The sequence below is a fragment of the Primulina huaijiensis genome, chromosome 7, assembly GCF_012295235.1.
Source record: "Primulina huaijiensis isolate GDHJ02 chromosome 7, ASM1229523v2, whole genome shotgun sequence".
Lineage (NCBI taxonomy): Eukaryota > Viridiplantae > Streptophyta > Magnoliopsida > Lamiales > Gesneriaceae > Primulina > Primulina huaijiensis.
The window spans coordinates 5,451,357-5,474,400 of record NC_133312.1 but is presented as its reverse complement, the minus strand read 5'-3'; the positions used below and the strand labels follow the sequence as shown (position 1 = coordinate 5,474,400).

Here is a 23,044-nt window from a genome sequence, read left to right as displayed (position 1 = left end):
ATGATTTCGGGAGGATCCACCGATGGCGATTCTAACCGGGCTCGGAAAGCCAGGAGCAGGAGGGAATGCTTGGAGGTCGATGGGAGGAAGAGAGATGAGCCAGTCATAAGCTTTGGACCAGAGGACCTCAGAGGAGTTAGTTTACCCCACAATGACGCGCTTGTTATTCAGGCCCGAGTGGCTAACTATGATGTGTTGAGGGTATTTGTTGATAATGGCAGCTCCGGTAATGTTATATTTAAGGAAGCCCTGGTTCAAATGGATTTACACGAATATCAATTAGAGGCAGTTGAGACTGCCTTGTTTGGTTTTGCTGGACATGCTGTGTACCCTTAGGGGGAAATCATTCTACCCCTGACCCTGGGCACTGGAGATCTAAGGAAGACTGTGATGACTGTTTTTACAGTAATTGATGCCCCATCCTCGTACAACATCATATTAGGAAGGCCAGCCATGAATGAGATGAGAGCCGTGGCTTCTACTTATCATCAGAAAATCAAATTTCCAGTACGAGGACATGTTGGGGAAGTCAAGGGGGACCAACCCTCTTCTCGGAAATGTTATGGGGAGACGGTCCGAGTAGATCAAAAGAAGGCAAGGAACGCAGGGAAGGAGAAAGAGTATCAAGAAGGGGCCAATGAGGGGGAAGTGCATTTTGTTGCAGAAGAGGAGCAAGAAGTGGTGGAAGTTGAACCTGGAAAACATATCCGGGTGGCCCGAGACATATGCCCGTCTACCCGGGTAAATCTTTTAAATTGTCTAAAAACTAACATTGGTGTTTTCGCCTGGTCTCAACAGGAACTGACCGGGATCTCGTCCCAAGTGGCCGAGCATAAATTGAATATCCTCCCGGGATCCCGACCCGTAAAGCAAAAGAAGTGGCATTTTGGCCCTGAAAAAGATAAAGTGATTGAAGAGCAAGTGGGAGAGTTACTGAAGGCCGGACATATCAGGGAAGTCCAGTTCCCAACCTGGCAAATGTGGTTCTAGTCCCAAAATCCACTGAGAAATGGAGAATGTGCGTTGATTTCAGGGACTTGAATAAAGCCTGTCCTAAAGACTGTTATCCACTCCCCCGGATTGATCAGCTGGTAGATTCTACCTTTGGATGCGAATTATTAAGCTTTCTGGATGCATATCAGGGGTATCATCAAATCCCCTTAGCTCTGGAAGATCAAGATAAAGCCAGTTTCATCACCTCTGGGGGCACCTTCTGCTATGTTGTCATGCCTTTTGGTTTGAAGAATGCAGGGGCCACGTACCAACGCTTAATGAATCTAGTCTTCTACAATCAAATCAGTCGAAATATTGAGGTATATGTGGATGACATTCTAATCAAGACCCGGAAAGTATCTAATTTTATTGATGACTTGGCCGAGACCTCACCACCTTAAAACAGTATGTAATGAAGCTCAACCCGAGCAAATGTGTGTTCGGGGTCAGGAGTGGTAAATTTTTGGGTTTCTTAGTAACTGACAGAGGAATTGAGGTCAATCCTGAAAAAATCAAAGCAATAATGGACATGCCTTCTCCTCAATCCGTCCGAGATGTGCAACAATTAACCGGGAGGATTGCTGCCCTCTCACGTTTCATCTCCCGATCTGCTTATCGGAGTTATCCTTTTCCAGGTCTTAAGAAAAGTACAAAAATTTGGCTGGGACGATAGATGTGAACAAGCTTTTCATGACTTGAAAAGACACCTTGCTGAATTGCCTATTTTGGCCAAGCCCGAGTCTGGAGAAAATTTGTGGGTCTATCTCTCCGCTACTGAGTTCGCTGTTAGTTCTGTACTTGTCAAGGAAGAATGGGCTGATCAGAAACCAATATATTATGTCAGTCACGCCCTTCGAGGAGCGGAATTAAAATATAGTGAGTTGGAAAAAATAGCATTGGCCCTGGTAATAATCGCTCGGAAGCTGAGGCCTTATTTTCTATCGCATCCCATCGTGGTCCTCACCAAGTCTCCACTCGGAAGGATCATGACTCACGCCGAAGTTTCTGGAAGAATGGTTAAATGGACTGTGGAGCTTGGGGAGTATGACATTGAGTACAAACCCCGAGCTGCTATAAAAGCTCAAGCATTAACAGATTTCTTAATTGAAATGATTCAACCGGTGGAAAAAGTGGTATGGAGAGTGTTTGTTGATGGTGCCTCAAATTTATCAGGATGCGGAGTCGGGGGGGTCCTAATTGCCCCATCAGAAGAGAAAATCAAGCTGGCTTTAAGGATTGATTCCAGGGTCACCAATAACGAAGCAGAGTATGAGGCTGTCTTGGCAGGGTTGCAGGCTGTTCAGGAAGTAGGTGCTGCTCGGGTCATTATTTATTCTGACTCCCAGTTGATTACACAGCAGATCAAAGGGATGTACGAGGCCAAGAATGAAAAAATGCTCAAATATTTGGGGCTCATCACTGCCCAGGCAGCATCTCTAACCGACTGGAGTATCGAGCAAATTCCCCGGGAGAAAAATGCAGAAGCTGATACCTTAGCTAAATTGGCTGCTTCTATGTCAGATATAAGTACCCGGGAGGTTCTCTGTTTCACCCAGCTATTGCTCTCTATTGATGAAAAAATACCATCGATCCAGAAAAGCTCGTGGATGATTCCCATCATTGAATATATAATACATGAAAAGCTCCCTGAAAATCGAGCCCAGGCTGCAAAAATCAGAAAGCAAGCGCCTACGTTTGTCTTTTTGAATAATGTTTTGTACAGACGATCCTATCAGGGCCCATTACTCAAATGCTTATCAGAAGATGAGGTAGCGTACGTTCTCCGGGAAATACACGAGGGATGCTGTGGTGAACACCTCGGTGGAACAGCTCTGTCTCGAAAAGCTATATTGGCTGGGTTTTGGTGGCCTCGGATGAATTAAGATGCTGCCCAATTTGTTCAAAAATGTCAAGGTTGTCAACACCACTCTAATTTTTATCATCGCCCAGCTGCAAATATGCAACCAATCTCCGCATCATGCCATTTCGATCAATGGGGTTTGGATATCGTGGGCCTTTTCCCTATAGCCCGAGCACAGAAAAAAATTTTCTCGTGGCTGTGGATTATTTCTCTAAGTGGGTAGAGGCCGAGCCATTAGCCAAAATTACCGAGGATGAAGTTATGAAATTTCTTTGGAAAAATATTGTTTGCAGATATGGCATCCCGAGGAGATTAATTTCAGATAATGGAAGGCAATTCCAGGAAAAAAAGATCACCTCCTGGTGTCAAGAAATGAAGATTATTCAATCTTTCACCTCAGTAGCTTACCCTCAGGCTAATGGCCAGACTGAAGTAACTAATAGGATCATTGTGCAAGCACTGAAAGCCCGACTCTATGGGAAAGGTAAAGACTGGGTGGAAGAATTATCGAGTATCTTATGGGCATACCGGACTACCGATCATCTACTCAAGAAACACCCTACAGCCTTGTTTATGGTTCAGAAGCAGTCTTACCCGTGGAAATCGGGCAATCTTCTATTCGGATAGAATCTTATCCGAGCAACAATGATCAATCCCGGGCCATTGAACTTGACTTAGTGGAAGAAAAAAGAGATCGGGCAGCCATTCGAGTGGAAGCTTATCGCAGCCGGGTGATGAAATCTTACAACAAGCGTGTTTGGCCACGAAATTTTCAAGTTGGGGACCTGGTTATGAAAAAGATCAAGCCGGTAGGTGATGTGGGAAAATTAGAAGCAAAGTGGGAAGGACCTTTCAAAATAACTCAAAGAGTCAGTTCAGGTGCAGCTTATTATCTCGAAGATTCTCAAGGACGCATTCTTAAAAGACCATGGAATGCTTTTCATTTAAAGAATTATTACGTTTAAAAGCACGTGTATCTATTATTTCTTCATCAAATAAAGGAGTTGTTCAAAGAAAATGTCTACTTAAGTCCAGGGACCCGTACCCTGGCCCGGTGGACCCGTACCCCGGTTAAATCTTAAGTCCAGGGACCCGTACCCTGGCCCGGTGGACCCGTACCCCGGTTAAATCTTAAGTCCAAGGACCCGTACCCTGGCCCGGTGGACCCGTACCCCGGTTATATCCCAATTCTGTGGATCTGCACCCTGACCTAAGAGTGTTAGGTGAAGATCGATTAAAATTGACCAGGATATTTAAAGCAAAGTACAACACGCAGGAATATCAAGTGCGGCAAATGAAAAGCAGAGTATTTTCATTAATACTAGGAAAAATTTACAAGGTGCCCGGAAACCCAGGAATAAAAAAAAAGGGCAACAAAAGAATTTAATCTACAGGGGGTCCTGCTGATCTTCCTCTTCCTCTGGCAAGGACGCCGCGGCTTTTTCTAAATCAGGGAAATCCTCTCGGTCGGCTGGAACCAGGCCTGCCTCTTCAAATTGTTCCAGGCACTTGTTGAAGCCCTGTTCAAAGTAAGGAAAAGCCTTATCGGCCACCATCTTCTTGAACTCCCGGGACTTCAAGAAGCGAACCGTTTGTTCTTCCTGGGTTTTCTTTATCAGTTCAACGGCAGCCTGAAAGTCCTCAGCCCTAACCCGAGAATATTCAGCTTCCGCCCTCGCTGCCTTCGTCTCCGCCCGGGCTTCAGCAAGTTCTGCCCGGATCAAGTCCATCTGTTGCTGCCAAACAGCCTTCTCCCGGGCCAGAACATGATCATGGAGATCATTCAGCCTACCCACCTCCTCCTGGAGTTTGGCATGCGTCTCCCGGGCAGAGGTGGCTTGAGCGTTGGCCCTTTTAGCAGCCTGAGCCACTCGCTCAAAAGCTGACATGAGCATTTGCAAGCCCTGAAAGAACAGAAGATTAAAAAAAATGAATATAAATAAAATGATAAGTAAAAGGGGGAGACTTACAGATAAGGACCGGGCCACTCCTTCACACAGGAGCTCATTAGGGTGAATTCTCTGGAGATGTGTCACCTCATCAGGGCGTAGAAGACCTTGGATCATCTTGACGAGATCTGAGCTAACGTCTTCCCCAAAAATGTTAGGGAGGACCCAAGGCCTTCCTCCTGAGAGACAAGCAGAGGAACCGGTGAGAGGAGAGGAGCGGACGATCTCCTCGGGTTCATCTTCCACAACCACCGTTTCAATGACCGGCTCAGTTATGGCTTTTTTCTTGCGGGTTTCGAGAGGAGCTGAGTCCTCTTCATGAGTGGTCTCTTCCCGGAGGGGATCGTCTCTGCCCGGGTATTATTTTCCCCTTCAACCCGCCGTTTCTCAGCTTCCCGAGCTTCAGCCTCTGCCCGGGCTCGACGCTCTTCATTCTCTTGAGCCTCCCGGGCCCTCTTTTCTGCCCGAGCCTTCTTCTGCTCAGCTTTCTTCTTGGCAGCCGCCTCAACCAGACTTGCCTTAATCATATCTTCTTTAGCTGCATCAATCAACACATCAGAAGAATTTACATACAAGAATAAAAGAACTAGGAGAAATAATTTACCAGCCTGCGACTCGGCTTGATCGTATTCATCAATAATCTGGTCCACCAGGTCTTTAGGTCGGGACCCAATCCCATAGAACACCAGATTATCTCCCCCGATCAGCACGGAAGATCGGAAGGATTGCTTTTCCAAAGCATCCCAAGCTCGGGTAAAAGGAGGAAGAAATTTATAGTCTCGGGGAAGCTCAGGTTGCGGAGGCAAAGAAGAAAAAAAACCTGTTGCACAGGTCGGAGGAGAGGGGAGTTGTAAAAAGAAAAACTTTGTTTTCCACACCTTCAGCGAGGAAAGGATGTCATTCAAAAACCGATAATGCATTCGAGCCATGAAAGAAAAGACCCCGTCATTAAATCGGCAAGAATAAAAGTAATGAAAAATAGAAGCATTGATTAGGAGGGATTTCATGCGAAACAAAATAAAAGTGGCAGCCATAATGCGAAAAACGTTAGGGTGAAGATGATTGATCGGAAGCCCAAAGAACCGGGCGATCCCTTCAAAAAAATGATGAATGAGAAAACGAAGACCACTTTTTAGTTGCTCTACAAAAAAAGTAAGAAAACCCGGGGGGAGTGTCCGGATGATCATTAGGCTCGGGGATTTTTATTTTGTGGGAAGAAAGAATTGATCTCAGGGACCTAATCTCCTCAACCGCCCCGAGACGAAGGGTGGAAGTTACTGTAGAAAACCATATAGGTTCTGCTACCTTATTCTTCCCCTTGCCTTGGGTGCCAGAGAGGCGGGAAGAAGAAGCTTTAGATTTTTTGAGGGGGTGAGAAGACACGATAGGGATGCCTATAGGAATTTGAACAGATTGTTCGGAAGAGGTCGGTGCATTTTGACCATAAGTAGAAGAAGTGAAATTCGACATGATTCAAATAAAAATAAGGGAGAAGGAACTTACGGTAAGAGAGAAGTGAAGGTGATGAACAGAGACTGGAAAAATCGCCGAAATAAAAAATTGCGCGTAAGTAAAGCTTGAGCGAGAAATCCGGCAGAGCTTCGCTATGAGTTTGAATTTGCAAATGGTTTTTGTAAAATCGGTCATCCACTATATATAGGGGAAGGAATCAATCTACACCGTTGATCTTAGATAGATTGAACGAGCCAGATCAACCTCGAAAATTGAGCGGGATGATTAGGCGGGATATTTGAAAAGACAAGTGCATAAATCAAGGCGTCATGATCATTTATATGCTCGGAATGCGTACAGATTCTGACAGCTTTTCAGAAGGGCATGCGTCATTATAATACTCCATCAGTTACCCAAGAATACAGCCTGGCATCTTATCTATAAGCCCGGGTGGTGTGGGAGCCCGGCATCTTATCTATAAGCCCGGGTGGCGTGAGTGACCGACATCTTATCTATAAGCCCGGGTGGCGGGTGGCGTGAGAGCCCGGCATCTTACCTATAAGCCCGGGTGGTGTGAGAGCTCGGCATCTTATCTATAAGCCTGGGTGGTGTGAGAACTTGTCTTATTTGTCATCCGGGGTAATGCGAAAGCACGGCATATTGTTTATAAACCTGGGCGATATCAGGCCCCGACATTTTATTCTGAGCCCGGGAAATTCGAGGCCCGACAATTTATTTTAAGCCCGGGAAGCATTAGGTCCCGGCATTTTAGTTTTATTCGATAGTCGTATATTATTCGGTTTATATGAGTTTGTGCACAGAAAATTAAAGAAACAAAGTACGTTAATAAAAATTTTATTAAGGAAGTTGTCGATGCCGACTTACATCTGCTATTCTCAAAGCTACATAATCTTGCCACTCAGTTATCCAATCGGTCAATTCTTGAATGTGAAGGTTGGTGAAGGACTCGGTGGTTGAAATCTTGTGCAGCTGATGCCATTCTTTCCACAGCATCGCATGCAGCAGGACTTGATCAGTGGCCAGATCTGCAACTCGGGCTACCTCGAGCTCTCGCCTGTATTTTCTCGCCACTGCTCTTTGTGCACGAGTGAGGGCCAGACCGTTTTGGTGCATGTTGCTGATATCTTGAATTTTATACCAGGTAGACATGACCTTTACGCAGATATATTCTTCAATACTCCTCTTCAAACCCTTCAGATAAGGGTGTATGCCGCCCGGTGCTTGAACGTGTGTATCACTGGAAGTGACTGTACTACTGCAAACACTCGACTCACTTGAACTCGACATATTGAACTAATGATTGTCACCCTTTCGTTTCCGCCATCTTATTTATATGCAAGTGGCATTTAATATTGAAGAAGTTGGAAGGTTTCAAGCCAATCAAAACGACTTATCATTTATTAGGGAGTTAATCACAGCCGTTGATCTACAAACGCACAAACGCCTAGGATGAATTTTGGAAGTTGAGCCGGGCAGACGCAAGGACATGCACGAATATCAATGTGTTGAACTTGTCGGATTCTCAGAATATGGAACGATTTTTCGGTAATATAAATGCTAAAGCATGCATAATAGCCACATCACGCGGATTACCCGGGAACCCCAACCAAACGGAACATCTGAGCCCGGGAAATTTAAGGACCCGACACCTTATTCTACTCCTATGGTATATTAAATCTCGGCATTCTAGTTTATCGTTTATCCGTTATTAATTCTCGAGTGACGTCAGTTAGTTTTCAATTATTTAATTCATGATATATGCATCTACTTGTGAAATTTAAAGATACCAGGAAAATAAACGACCGAGACAAACTGGGAGAAATATTTCTTGTATTATTCATTAGCACGGATTACATCAAAATATTTCTCTTCTACAGCAGCCTCCCATTTTTTCAACCAACTTGTTAAAACTCCAGTGGAAGTCTTGAGAAAGCTGTCTAAATCAACAATCTGATGGAGGATTTTTCTCTCTTTCCGAAGCATTAGCTGGTAGACATGTCCATCAGTAAAGATGTCTGACCACTCGGATATGTGCAAGTATTCCCGAAATTTCTTCATTTTTGCTACTAATCTGGGGGTCGTAGCTTCTCCCGTTTCGTAAAGGAACTTCAGCCCCTGGAGCTCTTCCCAATAGCAAATAATTTTATGGAAGACTTCATCTTCTATAATAGCTTTTCGAGCCTCCAAAGTAGATTCTTTGGAAGCCTCAGTCATATCCGAAACCTTCGAGCCACTTGCACTTGCCATTATACTACTCTTTAGGTAATAATCTGATGAGATGATGGAAAAAATAGGTGGGTTATCATATATAGAGGGAAGAGGTTGATCACAGCTGTTGGATTTTCGAATACATGAACGGTCAGGATAAGTATCGGAAGTTGAACCAGATAACTGAAAAGACGGGCACAGATATCAGAATATCTTTATTATCATTATCGGGAACACGAAATGTTTTGGATAAGATTGAAGTTTAGGGCTCACGTCAGCAATATCCACGTGTCCGTACACTGCAATCAACCCTTAAAATCCCCAGTGATAGGGTGATTTTCCTGACCGGGCACACGAGATCAATCGGGACAGCGAGTGGACTCTAGCCCGACTAATTAAGGAGGGAGTGATGATGCCTCGGGACGTCCCGGGTCATGGTCAGGCCCTGGGACTTCATGGGCCAGGAATAGTGCCCGGGTCAGGATGATATGCTCCCGGCCAATGGCATGACAGGACGGGTTAGAGACCTGTCATATAATTGCTCGAAACACAGAGTACAACTTATCACAAAGTGAGCAATCAGTAAATGGGCTGAGCCATTGGACCACCCGGGACATGATTTCCCAAAGACGAGGAATACCCGATCTCTGCTATAATTGCCTGAGAAGCATTTTAACCGATCACCTCGATATGAGTAAAGCATTTAATGGCGTCAACTTGACAGAGCATGCATAGCCGACCTACCTCTGACAATAACATAAATGATTGACAAAATTAAGTGGGCCGGATGTGATTAGTATGCGATTTGACATGTCAGAATATAGGGTATAATCAGCCATCCTATTATAATTAATGATCAGCACAAGGAACGAGGTCATCATTGTCATTTCTACTATAAATATCAAGCGCTTTATTTGCATTTATTCTCCATTCAGATATTAACTCACACATTGAATACTCTCACTTATTGGGTATTTACTCACTACCCTACCCTTCACATCAATTACACAACCATCATTTGGAGGCATTGATTTTTAAGTTCTAACGTCCGACTCATATTTTTTTTCATCTTTTGATAGTATACTTGGTCAAGTATCCGACCCGACTCTTCCCTTTTCACCCGGGTTACATCATTACCTAAAGTTCCAAATGCATACCCAGTGGTCATCAGCTTTTTAATGAGAGGTAGTGCTGTATCGGGGTCCTGCCAATGCCAAATGCTATGTACCATATTTTTGCATTGATATATGATATAACTTAGCTAATCAGCATGGATCTTGTAGCAAAAAAATTGAAAAGAATGTGTTGGAATATTAAGAGTTTCAGAGTTTGATAAATAATTCGCAAGAGAACTGAAGAACCAAACTGAACAGACGTAATCAAGAGATTGTAACTGATAGAAGACTTATCAAAATTAAATGGATTAAGAACTAAAGTTCTTATAAGAACAAATAAGTCTTAAAACCGATGACACGAAGTTCAGTAAATGAATTGGTACTTAGAACTAAAGATTTCGCGTAACTGAACTAGAAAGTCTACGTCAACTGAAGTATTCAAAACTGAGAAGACATCAGTTAGAACTAATATTGTCTAGCTGAACTGAACTGTCGACCAGTTGACTCGTGATCAATTAGCCATGTCATCAGTTGTAGTATCAGCCGGCAGACTAATAGTTCGTACCAAAGCAGAACAGATGAAACAGAGCAGAACAGTCTGATACTTCGTACTACTGCTAGATAAAGTCATCTACATGGACTAAACGACGATTCAACGGATATTAGTCATTAAATGCATTCAATGTGACCGTTGAAATCGGAGACTATATATAGCCGATCGATTCAGTTGAAGAATGTTGGTGAAACATACTGGACAAACTATCTACGATCATCAATCAGTAGCGATACATTTTTCTAGCATTTCTCAGTTTACAAATCGCACACTCAAGCTCTTATTTCATTGTATTTATTTGTAGCATTCAGGCTACTTTTTAATAACAATTCAGTTATTTATTGTAAGGTATTGAAAAACTGAGAGTTTCAGGATGACAGTATATAAGTCCAACTGAAGTGGATTATTACAATCTGTTATAATACATCAAAGTGTTTTAGTGAAAAACATATCTTTGAGATAGAAGTGGTGACGTAAGAGCATTTGAAGACTCCGAACATCCATAAAAATGGTGTGTTCTATTTTGTTATCTATTCAGTTTTTACAGTATCTTAACCCTTAGTATTCAATCTATATTTCAGTCTAAATCTGCACTATCATTAGTTGACTGATTTATATCGACAAACAAGATTTCAGTATCAGCTCAATTCAAGAACTGATTCACATCCAAAAATTGCAAAAAGCTAGAGTGTCTATTCAACCCCCTCTAACTGCATTAACCAATCATATCAGAATGTACAAATATATTTGTGTGGAAATTGGAACAAAAGAATGTTTCTTGAATCATATTACCTGCAGCTTCCCCAGGGTCCAGGGCTCCGATGACATTGGCTTGAAAGACTTTTGTACCTCATAATAGTCCAACTGGTTGAAGGCATATCCACCAGAGCATGGATCAAGCCAAAGAACTTAACAAAACGAAGAACGAAACCCAAATAAAAATTTTATCGAGAAAGAGTATGATTTGCATTTGATTGAGGTGTAATTACTCTAACGTATCAACATAATTATTTTGATTATTTCTCATAATAATTCTAATCAAAATTTATTTTTGGGACGCAAAAATAATTTGTATTCTCAAATCATATCATAGAGGTTGGGATTTATTGTGAAGATTCCATTTTCTCTAAGATCAATATTTTCTCATAAAAAAAAAGAAAAAAGATATTAAAATTTCATAATTTACTGTCGATTCATTCAAATTTTCTTTTTTCAAAGGACAAATTTTCACATTTTACTTTTGTGTTAAATATATTCATCCTCATCTTGTCCATGTAGAAATCTTGATTCAAATTCTTCACTATTAGATAAAAGAAGGGATAATTTAAAGTGGAAAGGCAAAAAGAGGCATAAATTTCGTAAGGAAATATGTCACCTATAGCCGTAAATGCTTGATCAATGTATGCCTCACATGGGTGGATCCAGGATTATATGTTTGGGGTCTGGCTCACCACCAACTATGAAAGTTTTAAGTTGGGCCTTTGACCCTTTGTAAAGGCCTGTTATTTAGTTTTTCGAAAAAAAATTGTAGAGAATGGAACGCGGATCACATGTGTAAACCTTGAAAGTCTATAACAATTAAACTAATTTTAGATACTTTATTTTTTTTATGGTCAAATAATATATATACTAAATAATAAATATATCTTATATAGTAATAATTTTTTAAAAACATTTGGGGGAAAATATGGTCAAATAATATATATATATTAAATAATAAAATATATCTTATATATTAATAATTTTTTAAAAAACTTTCGGGGGGCTGGGTCCTATAGTGAATCCGCCTCTGCTTACATGTATCTGATTCCGACGATCGCTACAAGAAGTTTAAATCATGTAATTCTTATGATATGAGGGCGCTTGTCCATAGATAATAATGTATTCCTTTCCTCTGTTCCAGTGATCCGTGAAGTCTATGTAGGCATTTCCAATCTAGAATTTATGTAGAAATCAATAATTTTAAGTTCATACAAGTTAAATATATTTTTTTCAGCTGCTAGTATATTTTAACCAAATGAACAACAAAATCAAGAAAATGTGTCATTCACGGCAATCCCTTTCAAGTTTTCGACAGTTTGATTAATGATTTTGTTGTTTCGGAGGATTACATTATCAAGCTGAGTCACATAATAATGACCGACGAGTTCGTGATAAGTAAAAATTTCGGGTTTTGTACTCTGGATATCTCTCCGACTAGTTGATTAAAACGTGGTAGGAATGCACTGTAGTTCTTTTGTCACTAGTAATGTAATCTGATGTTGTGTTTGAGTATGAAAATCCAACACCGGCCGGGGATTCCAAGAAGAAGATATTTGCAACTGCAGCGATTTCGAGATTTGAAAACTTTAGTCAACTTCAATGAAGAAATTTGCTTTGTTTTGAGAATACCTATTCCATTGATACTCAGTAATGTTCCAAAAATATTTGTTATATCACCAAGTTTTATCTTCGGGATTCACCCGAAATGGTCGAAGTTCGGTCATTGCTCCCTTGCCTATTGCAAAGCAGCCAGGCCCTGTTGTTTCAAACATATAATGATTCTGAATTTCTGAGGTACCTTCAAGTATGCATGCTGTAAATTTTTCGTCTTAACTGCAAACGTTAGTAATTTGTTTGTGTAACGCGATAAGACGACAAGGGTTTGAATCAATACCGGCTGAGAAAAAGTAACATTATCATAGATTTGCCTCATTTAGCCATAGCACCAGAGGCTTGCTTGAAGAATCTTTAGCCTCATTTAACCAATGAAACAGTACTGCTTGGCCAGCCAAACCGAATAAATTTTATATTTCTATCCCAACTTAGTTATACAGTAGATTATTTTCAGATGTAGAAGTCATAATATAGCATATCAACAAAAATTTATTCTATGCAGTAAAAAAACTTTTGAAAAATTGTCATTATTATTACTTTATAAAAAAATTCGCGCTAATAGTTGATAATAAACAGGTTAAATTTTTATTGAAAATAAAATTTAATCAAAATCATATGCTTTTCCTCTTTATCGAGGACCTGCATTGATAGGAAACAACTAACTTCCTATTCCGGTCCTCAGTCTTGGACATTTTGGCGTAGGTTGGAGCTCCTTCATGAAATAAGGCTATATTATTAAAATGAAAAAAATTATGTCAAAATTATAGTTTTGATATTATTGTTATTAAATCTCATTAGAATATAGATGTTATTATGAAAATACAGAGGCATATGAAGGAACATCATGAAATGTTTCAAACCAAGTTTAACAAGTTTGCTCTAAATGCAGAAGTTGTGGGTAGACTACAACAATTTGATAAGAGTGCAGTCTCTTATCAAATCATAGGATGTTTGGAGGTCTACACTCAATTGTGGTTTGTATTGCAGAAGCCTACCATTCGGACTATTGAGAAACTATTGGTTTCTCAAAATGAGAGTTTTCGAGTACATGGCCACACTTGGAGCAGTCAAGTACCCATGACACAAGTACTAATTCGGGATTATATTTAGATGAGTCGGTCCAATCAAAAACTGAGGTTTCGGATAATATTATATCAAGTCATCAAGTCAACTCTTCACCTCAAGGATTGAAGAGAGAGACATATCAATCTTAGAACTCAAACAGATAAGAGAAAATTTAAGATTGATACAAATGAGTTTATAATTTATTCATTTCATGTATATCAGCAAAGCTGTGAGAAAATAAAACTAGAGCGTGAAATAACCCAACCACGGATCGGGTTGACATAGCAAAAAAATATCCAAGGATATGGATGAAACGCAATGCCCGTCCTAAAAAGATCAAGTCATGATATGAATTTGAGGCTCTTGTCTCATTCTATACCATATCACCAAGTTTCTCGGAGATATCTGCACTATCAAAATGGATTTAGGAAATTGTTTGTGAGACATGAGCGAATAATGACTATTTGTCTACATGAGATATTCTGTAGCTAATAAATAATGGTTTAAATATAATTAAGATATCATTACTTGTTGTTTTATTCATCAGAGAATAGAGTGAGACATATTCTTTATATTAATAAATTGCATATTCATTACAAAAAAAGGGTGAAAAACTGTAAATTTAATTTACTCAATCCGATAATATAATCACCTAATGTCACTCACTATAGCACAACTTGACGCATATATCGCTATACTCAAGGACATCGATTCATCTTTTGTAGACTTTTATTCATGTGACATAAATGAATATTAAATAAACTACTACTACATTTTTTTATTTGTATAATAATTTATAAATAAAATAAATAAATACCGGCATTAAATATAACTTGACTAGTACTCGTTTCCAACTAGCTATTTTAAAAAATAAAATAAGGAATGGAGTAAAATATACATGTCGATGCAAAAGATAAATTACTAGAAATATCAAGCGTGGATTTTGTTATTATATCGTGAGATTTTGCATTGAATTTATCATGAGATGTTGATAAATGGAATTTTTGTATTGAATTTTTTGTGTTGTACAAATTTAGTTGTACATGTAGCATTATTCAAAGTTTGATTAGGTTTTTGTAATCACTATTTTTAGTATACTAATGCACAATACCAAATATACCCCTTCGCGTCGATTTTAAACCAAAAAGAGAAGGATATTTTTGTAATTTCTCGGGTCAATTTTCCATTTCTTGGCTACGAGAAATGTTTTTACCTGTATTTTCATGGTTCATAAACCAAGGGAGATAAAAAAAAAAAATTGGATCCATATTATTCAATGATTTAAAAAAACACATGAACATATGGTTTTTATGATTTTTTTTATTAATATGGGTTTTTATGATATTTTTATTCGATAAAAAGAAATAATTTATAATTTGAAAAAAGTACTATTTTCGATTTATCAAAAAACATATTATAACATCAAAGTTAATTGTTCTACGTATTTCAAACTTAACAATAGAGTATAATAATTAATATGAACATATGGATTATCAAGGGTAAAATTGTCAATTTATAAAGTTTTTTTGAAAAGGACTATAAATTAAATGTGATGATTTGGACGAATAATTTCGAAAATCTCCAAAGTTCTGTTTACACTTTATACCGTATTAGAGTTGAAAATTTAAAATAGACTCTCTGTATATTTTTTTTAAAATAATGTTATCGTGTATTTGTAATTTTAGTTACCTATACTATCAAATTTCAATTTTAATCAGTGGTGTCAATCGGGTCGGGTGGGTCGGGTTTCGGGTCAACCCGTGAATTTTTTTCCCAACCCGAACACGAACCCGTCTAACCCGAAATTTATTTATTTTTATTAAAAAAATTCAAAAAAATAAAAAATAAAAATAATATTTTAATTTAAACACATAATAACAAAATTTTCGATTTAAATTTGAAAGTTTAATAGTAGAAAATTAAAATTATATTTACTAAATCAAATAAATTAAACAATTGTTAAAAAAATAAAAAAATATACAAAATAAATATTAAATGATGAAAATTTAACATATAAATATACAATAAATTTTTTTTCAAACATACAATATATAAAAATATAGGTAATATTTTTTTAAAAAAAATTCGGGTCAACCCGCGACCCAACCCGAAACCCGTCTAACCCAGCACTAACCCGAACCCACCCAACCCGAACCCGAAAAACCCCAAGCCGAATCTGATTTTTTTCGTGTTGTGTCGTGTCAGGTTGACGGGTCGTGTTGCATTTTGATACTCCTAATTTTAATCTTTTTTTTTTAATCTATTTTTCAATTTATCTTCTTTCTGACGTAACATAGATATGACGTCGAAATGACATTGACATATACAGTGTCACATCAACATTGTCGATAAAAAAAACTAAAATTACCAAAAAAAATGATTAATATATGACTAAGATTAAAAATTGACAAAAATAAATTACTAAAATCGCAAAATGTTGAATATATAGAACCAAAAGTATAGTTTTTTTCTATTTTCTCATGTAAATTAGCGAATTGATATTTCTTTAAAATTTGGATTAATAGTCTTTGGAATGAAGATATTTCTGAACTTGGGAAAGGAATTTTAATGCATGTATTAAATATTAATTAATGCATTGCCGCGTGCATCACAGTCAAGCAAACATCATATTAAATTAGTAGATAGAATCAAACGTCGTTTCCTATCTTCCACGAGATGTAGTTTACATAATAATCATAATAATTACAATGAATTTCAAATTTTTAGAAAATTGGAGTTATTTGAAATCTATTGTGATTAATGTAATTATAAGTTGCATTTCGATGTATGAATTTCAATTCATGAATTTAAATATATTCAAATGTATTTCCGTTGTTTTAAAGAAGCAAAACCATGAACTTAAAATCTATCTCTTGCATGTTTATATAGTGTTTTATGTTATTTATGATGAATTTCAAATTTATCCAATAATGAAGTAATTTGAAATTCATTCTACCTTGTGTAAGTAATGTGTAAATAAGTACAATATGAATTTAATATTTGATTTATCGTTTCATCGTTAACAATAAAACTATAATTGAAATTATTTCAAATCCATCACTTGAAGTGCAACTAAGGATATTCAACTACGGTTTTGTTTTATATATAAAAAAAATCGAACCACATCATATTACATTGGTTTCATGAAGTTACAAACTAAACCAAACCATGAATTTTTTTATAACCAAATCAAACCATTAATTTTGGTTCGGTTCGGTTCGGTTCGCTCAGTGTTGCATAATTCAATTTAAAATTTGAGCTTCATAATTATTTAGTATATAAAATATTACAATTCCAAAATATTAGCAAATGACGATAGAAGTTGAGCAGAACTGGGCAACAAGAGTCATGCTAGGACTGCGGAAAATTACGACCCCGACATGAATTGAAGAAAAAGAGTGGCAGAAAACATAACTAGGTGCACTGGGACATGCAAAAATGAATGTCACAGCGCGACCTAAAGGAAGAGAAAAGAAGAAAACAGAGTGTCGCGCGCGAGGCTTGCAAAAATGACAACCCAGCGAGACACAATTATGGAAAATATCTGCACAGATCTTTTGGCCAAGAAAGAAAGAAAAGATGGACTATTGAGACAATATTAAAGGTGATAAAAGCTAGGTGATTTCAAGGTTCATTAATGTAATTGTAATTGATAAATAGCACAAAAACACTTTCTTACTGGATTTTGTTAATTAGATTAATATAACTCGACATATATATTGATATATTATAGAATCCCGTCAAAAACATGACTTATGAATTGAAATTCAATCATTAGAGAATATTGAGGGGAGAATGAACCGATATCCAAATAATTGGTTTTTTATTATTTTAATTTAAATTATTTATATTGTGTTTGTTGAATTCTTTTATTTGACTTTCAATTTGGTAAATAAATTTTAACATTTTTGTTAAAGTTAACTAAAAAATCGTGTTTGAGATAAATTATCTCATAACAATCTCCGTGAGACAATTATCGTACTTGTTATATTATATATTAAAGCTTGAGTCGTATAATTACGGTATTATCGAACATCTTGAAGATATTTAATTGTCATAAATTATTATTTTAAAAAATTTCGATCAAATTTTATTTATTTAAGCTACTTAACAAAAAAAATAATTTCGAAACAATAAATTTCAAATACAACCATCTTAAGTCTGTGTTGAGTTAATGAATTTGATATTGAGAAAGCGATTTGATTTGACGAATAATTTGAATGAAGTACACTACAATTGATATTGAAATGACGTGACTTAACAAAAAACTTCAATTTTCTCGGTTCAAACATGGAATAATCCATTCAGCGTAGAAGGAACGTGCGCTGTTCATAGCTCTTAACGATATTTCTTGATCAACCGTCTCAGCGCCTTTCAATTCATTTCAAATTCACATTTTTCATATCCCTGTACCTCCCTGCAACTTATACGTTTATTTTCAGGGAATTAATGTCGTTTTCAGTGCTAAACTTTTTCATTATTATTGGGGAAAATGTCTTGAATTTGTGCCACTAACTGGGACCTGTTTCGTCGGGCTTGAGGATAATTCACGAATACATCACAAGGTATATGTATATATTCTTCTTTTTCCTTGTACCCATCATTCGTTATAATCTGTAAGAGAAAAGGGTGCTTTCATCTGGGCCAGAATATCTATGCTTCTTGTATTTATCATCATTTTAATTCACTGTTTTTCTGACTAAAATTTGAAGCTTTTTTGTTCTTGGACTGATTTTTGCTTTGAATTTGGGAATCAGTGATTGAGGTACAGATTTGTTTGGCTTTGTCTGCAAATGGGTTGGAGAGATGCGATCTCTTTCTGTCCGCCGCCGAATTTCAGGAACATGTTCCAGGTTTTTGGTTTTTCCTCCTTATGGGTTGCCTTTTTCTTATTGATTTGATTAAGAATATTTTCGCATCAGGAATAATAATAAGTTGTTAAGATTTAGAGCCAGGATAAATAATTGACTTTCTTAAGTTGTGGGGTATATGTTAATTTTAAATTTAAAGTGGCTTGGGTTCTTGCGAATCCGTGATGCAATTTGCTTTCTTTTGGCTTGTTTCCCTTCCGTATTATATTATGAGTTAGCTTTTAGGTATCATCATCTTGAATTTGACTAGGGACCAATATCTTTGGATTGCATGTAGCAAATTTGGTGTTTATTATTTTTAAAAAAGTGCAACTCCTCCTCCATTTGATCAGTTATAAAGTTTCCATTTTAAATTAAAAAACGGTGTTACTTTTTTAGTAGGGTTTTAGGCTTTCCCGCCAGTGCACTTTTATATTTCATACATGCAGAGGGATGATATATAATTTTCAAAAGTTTAACCAGGATTAATTTTCATTGATCTACATGGTATCTTTGTGGAAACTTTGATTTGGACTGTACGTACTGGTGCATCTTTCAGTTGCTTGTAGCAAATCGGGTACTTGATTTTGATACATGATTAGATTTACCAAGAAATCTGGTCTAATTTAATCAGTGTGATGTTTTGTTCATGAACAATGAATTAGGATTTCTTGATTAAGCAATACAATTCAAGTATTGTATTGCCGGAGTGGCTTCAAAAACTTTTGTCTGTGTATCGTCTTCCATAAAATTTATACACTAAATGCAGTTTCCAATTGACAAACCTTCGTAGCATATAGCTGTAAACTATTGATATATTTAACTTATATGACATCCGTAAAAATAATATGTTTACTCCATTCAAGAAGAAGGCCTACAAAGCTAATATGTCATGACTTTATAGCCTTGCCTGCTGTCAGTATTATGAAATTAAAGGTGGCACACAACTTTAGCTGGAAAATTCTTGATATTCAGTTATTGGTTTTTTCCCCTGCATGTTAGCTTAAATGGATGTATCGTATTGCAAAATTTTCAATGTAAACTCATACAGTTTGAAACTAAACAAATAGGCAAGACCTGATGAGGTAGAGATCGGATGCCGACACACCATCAAGTCTCACGGGGCAGAGCTTGCAAGGAACCACAAGCATGACTGGCTTATATTAATACTGCTTGTAGTCATAGTGGTCATTCTGAACATGATTAAACCGTTTTACCGTTTCGTTGGACAAGGCATGATGGAAGATCTTAAGTATCCTCTGAAAGACAACACGGTGCCTGTTTGGGCAGTTCCTGTGAGAATCTTTTTCCCTGATATAATACATTTGTTCTCACTGAAATTAATGTTATTTTACTTAGTAAAATTCTATTAATTTTTCACTGAACATTCTGATAATTGTATTTCTAGTAGCATGAATATGTACTTAAATATAAGTATTACAAATGACATCATTTTTTTGTGATTAGATATATGCCGTTTTGCTTCCAATTGTCATTTTCGTTCTCTACTATCTTCGGAAAAGGGACGTCTATGATTTGCACAATAGCATATTAGGTATCTTAAAAGCTTCTCCTGTATTCTTTAATCTTTAATAAATTATAATGCAAAGGGTTTTCACACACAAATAGCAAGATTAGCTGACAATGAAATTGTCAAACTTCAGGACTCTTGTTCGCTGTACTGATAACTGGCGTCCTCACTGATGCGATAAAAGTCGCAGTTGGTCGACCGCGGCCTGATTTTTTTTGGCGTTGTTTTCCTGATGGGCAGGATGTATGTCTTTTTAATTTCTGAATATGGAGTAGTTTAAATCTGTTATTCCAAGGGCATTGTTTTTTTGCGGATTGTATGTCAAGAAACTTTAAATTTCTTCGCTATGAACTTAATTTTTTAAAAATCTAAGTATTTGTTTTCACGTTTCAGAAATACGATCGTTGGGGTGATGTGATATGCCATGGTAAAGAAAGTGATATAAAAGAGGGACACAAGAGTTTTCCGAGTGGGCATACTTCATGTAAGCTGCCTTTTTGCTTTGTGATTGTACTTATTTGCAGGATGTATTCGACTGGAAAAGTAGCTTCCTTTCTTTTTATTACATATCAGAGAACATGTTAAATAGCCAGATTTGGTATCATCAAATTATGATATTTTTATTGTGCCCTTGTTCTGATTTAAATATAAGTCCCTGTCCTATAAAGAGACGGGGATGATTATATTCTCAACTAAGAAAAATTAGTAAGAGTTTTAGCCATCTGAAGATTGAGTTGTGGATATGACGCTTTAATGTCCAAATCATGTAAATCCTGTATTTTGTATTTCTTCATTGAATTGTTACCATTTAATATTAAACACATGTTTTATCCCCATGTGTGGCAACCTCTCCTTTCTCAATTTGACCTGTATTGTTTGATCTCTTATTTGTATGTTTTAGTCTTTGCATTTGTAAGCATTGGAAAATTTGGTCAAGGTTCAATGAACTATTTTTACCCTAATCTTATCATATAATGAAATCCGTCTACAATCTACGATATAGTATGCAGTCCTAGTTTTCTTTATCTTGGATAATTATGGTTGACCAGTAATTCATAGATTTTAGGATATTTTGCAGGGTCATTTGCAGGTCTGGGTTTTCTATCGTTATACTTGGCTGGAAAAATCAAATGCTTTGATCGAAAGGGGCATGTGGCAAAACTTTGCATCATTTTTCTTCCTCTTCTTGCTGCATCTCTTGTCGGTGTTTCTCGCGTAGATGATTACTGGCACCACTGGCAAGATGTGTTTGTCGGAGGTCTTCTAGGTACTTTATATTCGACATAAATGAAGTTAAATCACTTGATTACACTTTGTATTGCCACATTATTTCGTTCAATTTGTGTCTGTGATATGTTTCAGGTCTTATAGTCGCTACATTTTGCTACCTGCAATTTTTCCCACCTCCTTACCACATGACAAAAGGTAAGTAAGACACGCATATCATGGGGTCATTGTCTGGATACCATAAATTGATGTTGTCATATATGATTGAAAATGGTGAGACTTCAACGTGCATTTTTTTTATGGTTGGTTTCTTTATGGGATGACATAAAAAAGAGTCATCATGTGAAACTCCAAATCACTAGTTTATCCATGATATGTTAGAATTTTATGATACTGAATTAATTTGGAGATTCTTGTACTGGACATTGTGAAATCATATCTAAAGTAGATGTGCAACCGTGCAAACGAACCGCATTGAGCTGAATACTAGACATTTTTTCATGTTTGAGCTCAGATTTGGTTCTACTTAAAGTTCGAATTTGATCTTTACTTATTTGAGTTGAGCTTTAGCTGTCTGAGCTTTATTGATCAAATGTTCAATTTCATTACCCATTTTGTGAGCTGATGTGAAATTTAATATGTTCATAAAATATTAAAGTTCGTGAGAAGGGCTCATGAACTATATTATACCAAAATAATCTTGGCTCAAAATACCAAAAGATTTGTACATGTTCACGTTCGACTTGAGTTAAATAATTTCTGATATGAATAGCCTGAAAAGGCCCTGAGGTGGTTTGATTTATTTGCTCCATTGATCTAAATTTTGGATGAGGTCTGTGCAAAAATATTCGAAAAATGACACCCATAGATGTTACTCTGGCCTTGTCGTGTAGATGGTAATGCTCTACTTTCAAGTTTGATTACCAGGTTTATGTCAGAGTTATGATATAAGAAAGCTCAGTGAGAAAATATTGAGGTAAACGTTGTCTTTTGATTTTCTTCGTATGACAGGATGGAGAACTTATGCTTATTTCCGGGCATTGGAGCTAACTAGTGCCAACTCTCAACCGGTTGTTTCTGGGAATGGAATCGGCATGCAAGGAATGAACCAACAGCCACGGGATCGAGGCTTCGTTGATCCAAGTTTAGACTCAACTATTGAAGCTATGGAGCATGGACGAAGTTGACACAATAAATGTTCTCTTAATCTCTTTTCTCAGCTATGCCTCTACCGGTGAATATGCAAACTTTTGTGTTATGTTCTTTCAGTTTCATGGTCATGTCATGTTCTAAGGTGGGAGTGGTGTGTAATGATGGTATGTATAACTTGTGGTGTTTGCGGTACGGAAGTGCGCTTAATGTATAGTTTTTTTTTTTTTTTTTTTATGTAGATAGAATGCAAAAGTGCCTATTGCATCCTTAATTTTTTATTTTTCTTAAATCTTATTTCTTTTTATGATGACACTGGCTACATTAATTAAATGGAAAATCTTTGGCATGTAATAAATTGTAAAAACAGAAAGAGTATGAAAAATGTAGGAAGTCTGTAAGTGGACGAACGATGTTTTGAGATGAGTGTTACAAGTGGAATTTGGAGGGATGATAATTATTTTGTTAACGATAAGGAGTTTGACTGCAATTATTATTATTTTTTAAACGTTAAAACTTGTAACCATTATTTATGATATATATCGTTCATTACAAGATACGGAAAATTCCCAGGCTCCCAATAAAATGGTTCGATCAAAAACAATTAAATTTTGCTAAAAATTGACTACTTCATTAGCCGTTCTCCATTCATATATTGTATAAGAATGTTATATTTAAGTCGATTATTTAAACA

At 37.0% G+C, this 23,044-nt stretch overlaps 2 protein-coding genes across 4 annotated transcripts; both read left to right on the top strand.

Moving 5' to 3' along the window:
- LOC140980837 (uncharacterized) lies at positions 1 to 2,876 on the top strand. The gene is made up of 5 exons (XM_073446900.1): positions 1 to 252; positions 337 to 741; positions 799 to 921; positions 1,143 to 1,313; positions 1,629 to 2,876. Exons 1-5 carry the CDS (start codon positions 1 to 3, stop codon positions 2,874 to 2,876), a joined length of 2,199 nt encoding a protein of 732 aa, XP_073303001.1.
- A 15,056-nt stretch (positions 2,877 to 17,932) lies between these two features.
- LOC140980150 (lipid phosphate phosphatase 2-like) lies at positions 17,933 to 22,583 on the top strand. 3 transcript variants are annotated; one of them, XM_073445845.1, is made up of 9 exons: positions 17,933 to 18,158; positions 18,351 to 18,446; positions 19,514 to 19,738; positions 19,911 to 19,998; positions 20,108 to 20,217; positions 20,368 to 20,458; positions 21,053 to 21,241; positions 21,337 to 21,399; positions 22,213 to 22,583. In XM_073445845.1, the coding sequence occupies exons 2-9, from the start codon at positions 18,387 to 18,389 to the stop codon at positions 22,386 to 22,388; spliced, it is 1,002 nt and encodes a 333-aa protein (XP_073301946.1). In that variant the 5' UTR covers positions 17,933 to 18,158; positions 18,351 to 18,386; the 3' UTR covers positions 22,389 to 22,583. The 3 variants fall into 3 exon arrangements, with proteins under 3 accessions (XP_073301946.1, XP_073301948.1, XP_073301947.1); XM_073445847.1 differs by having other exon boundaries at positions 17,976 to 18,044; XM_073445846.1 differs by having other exon boundaries at positions 18,011 to 18,164.
- Positions 22,584 to 23,044: the final 461 nt, after the last annotated feature.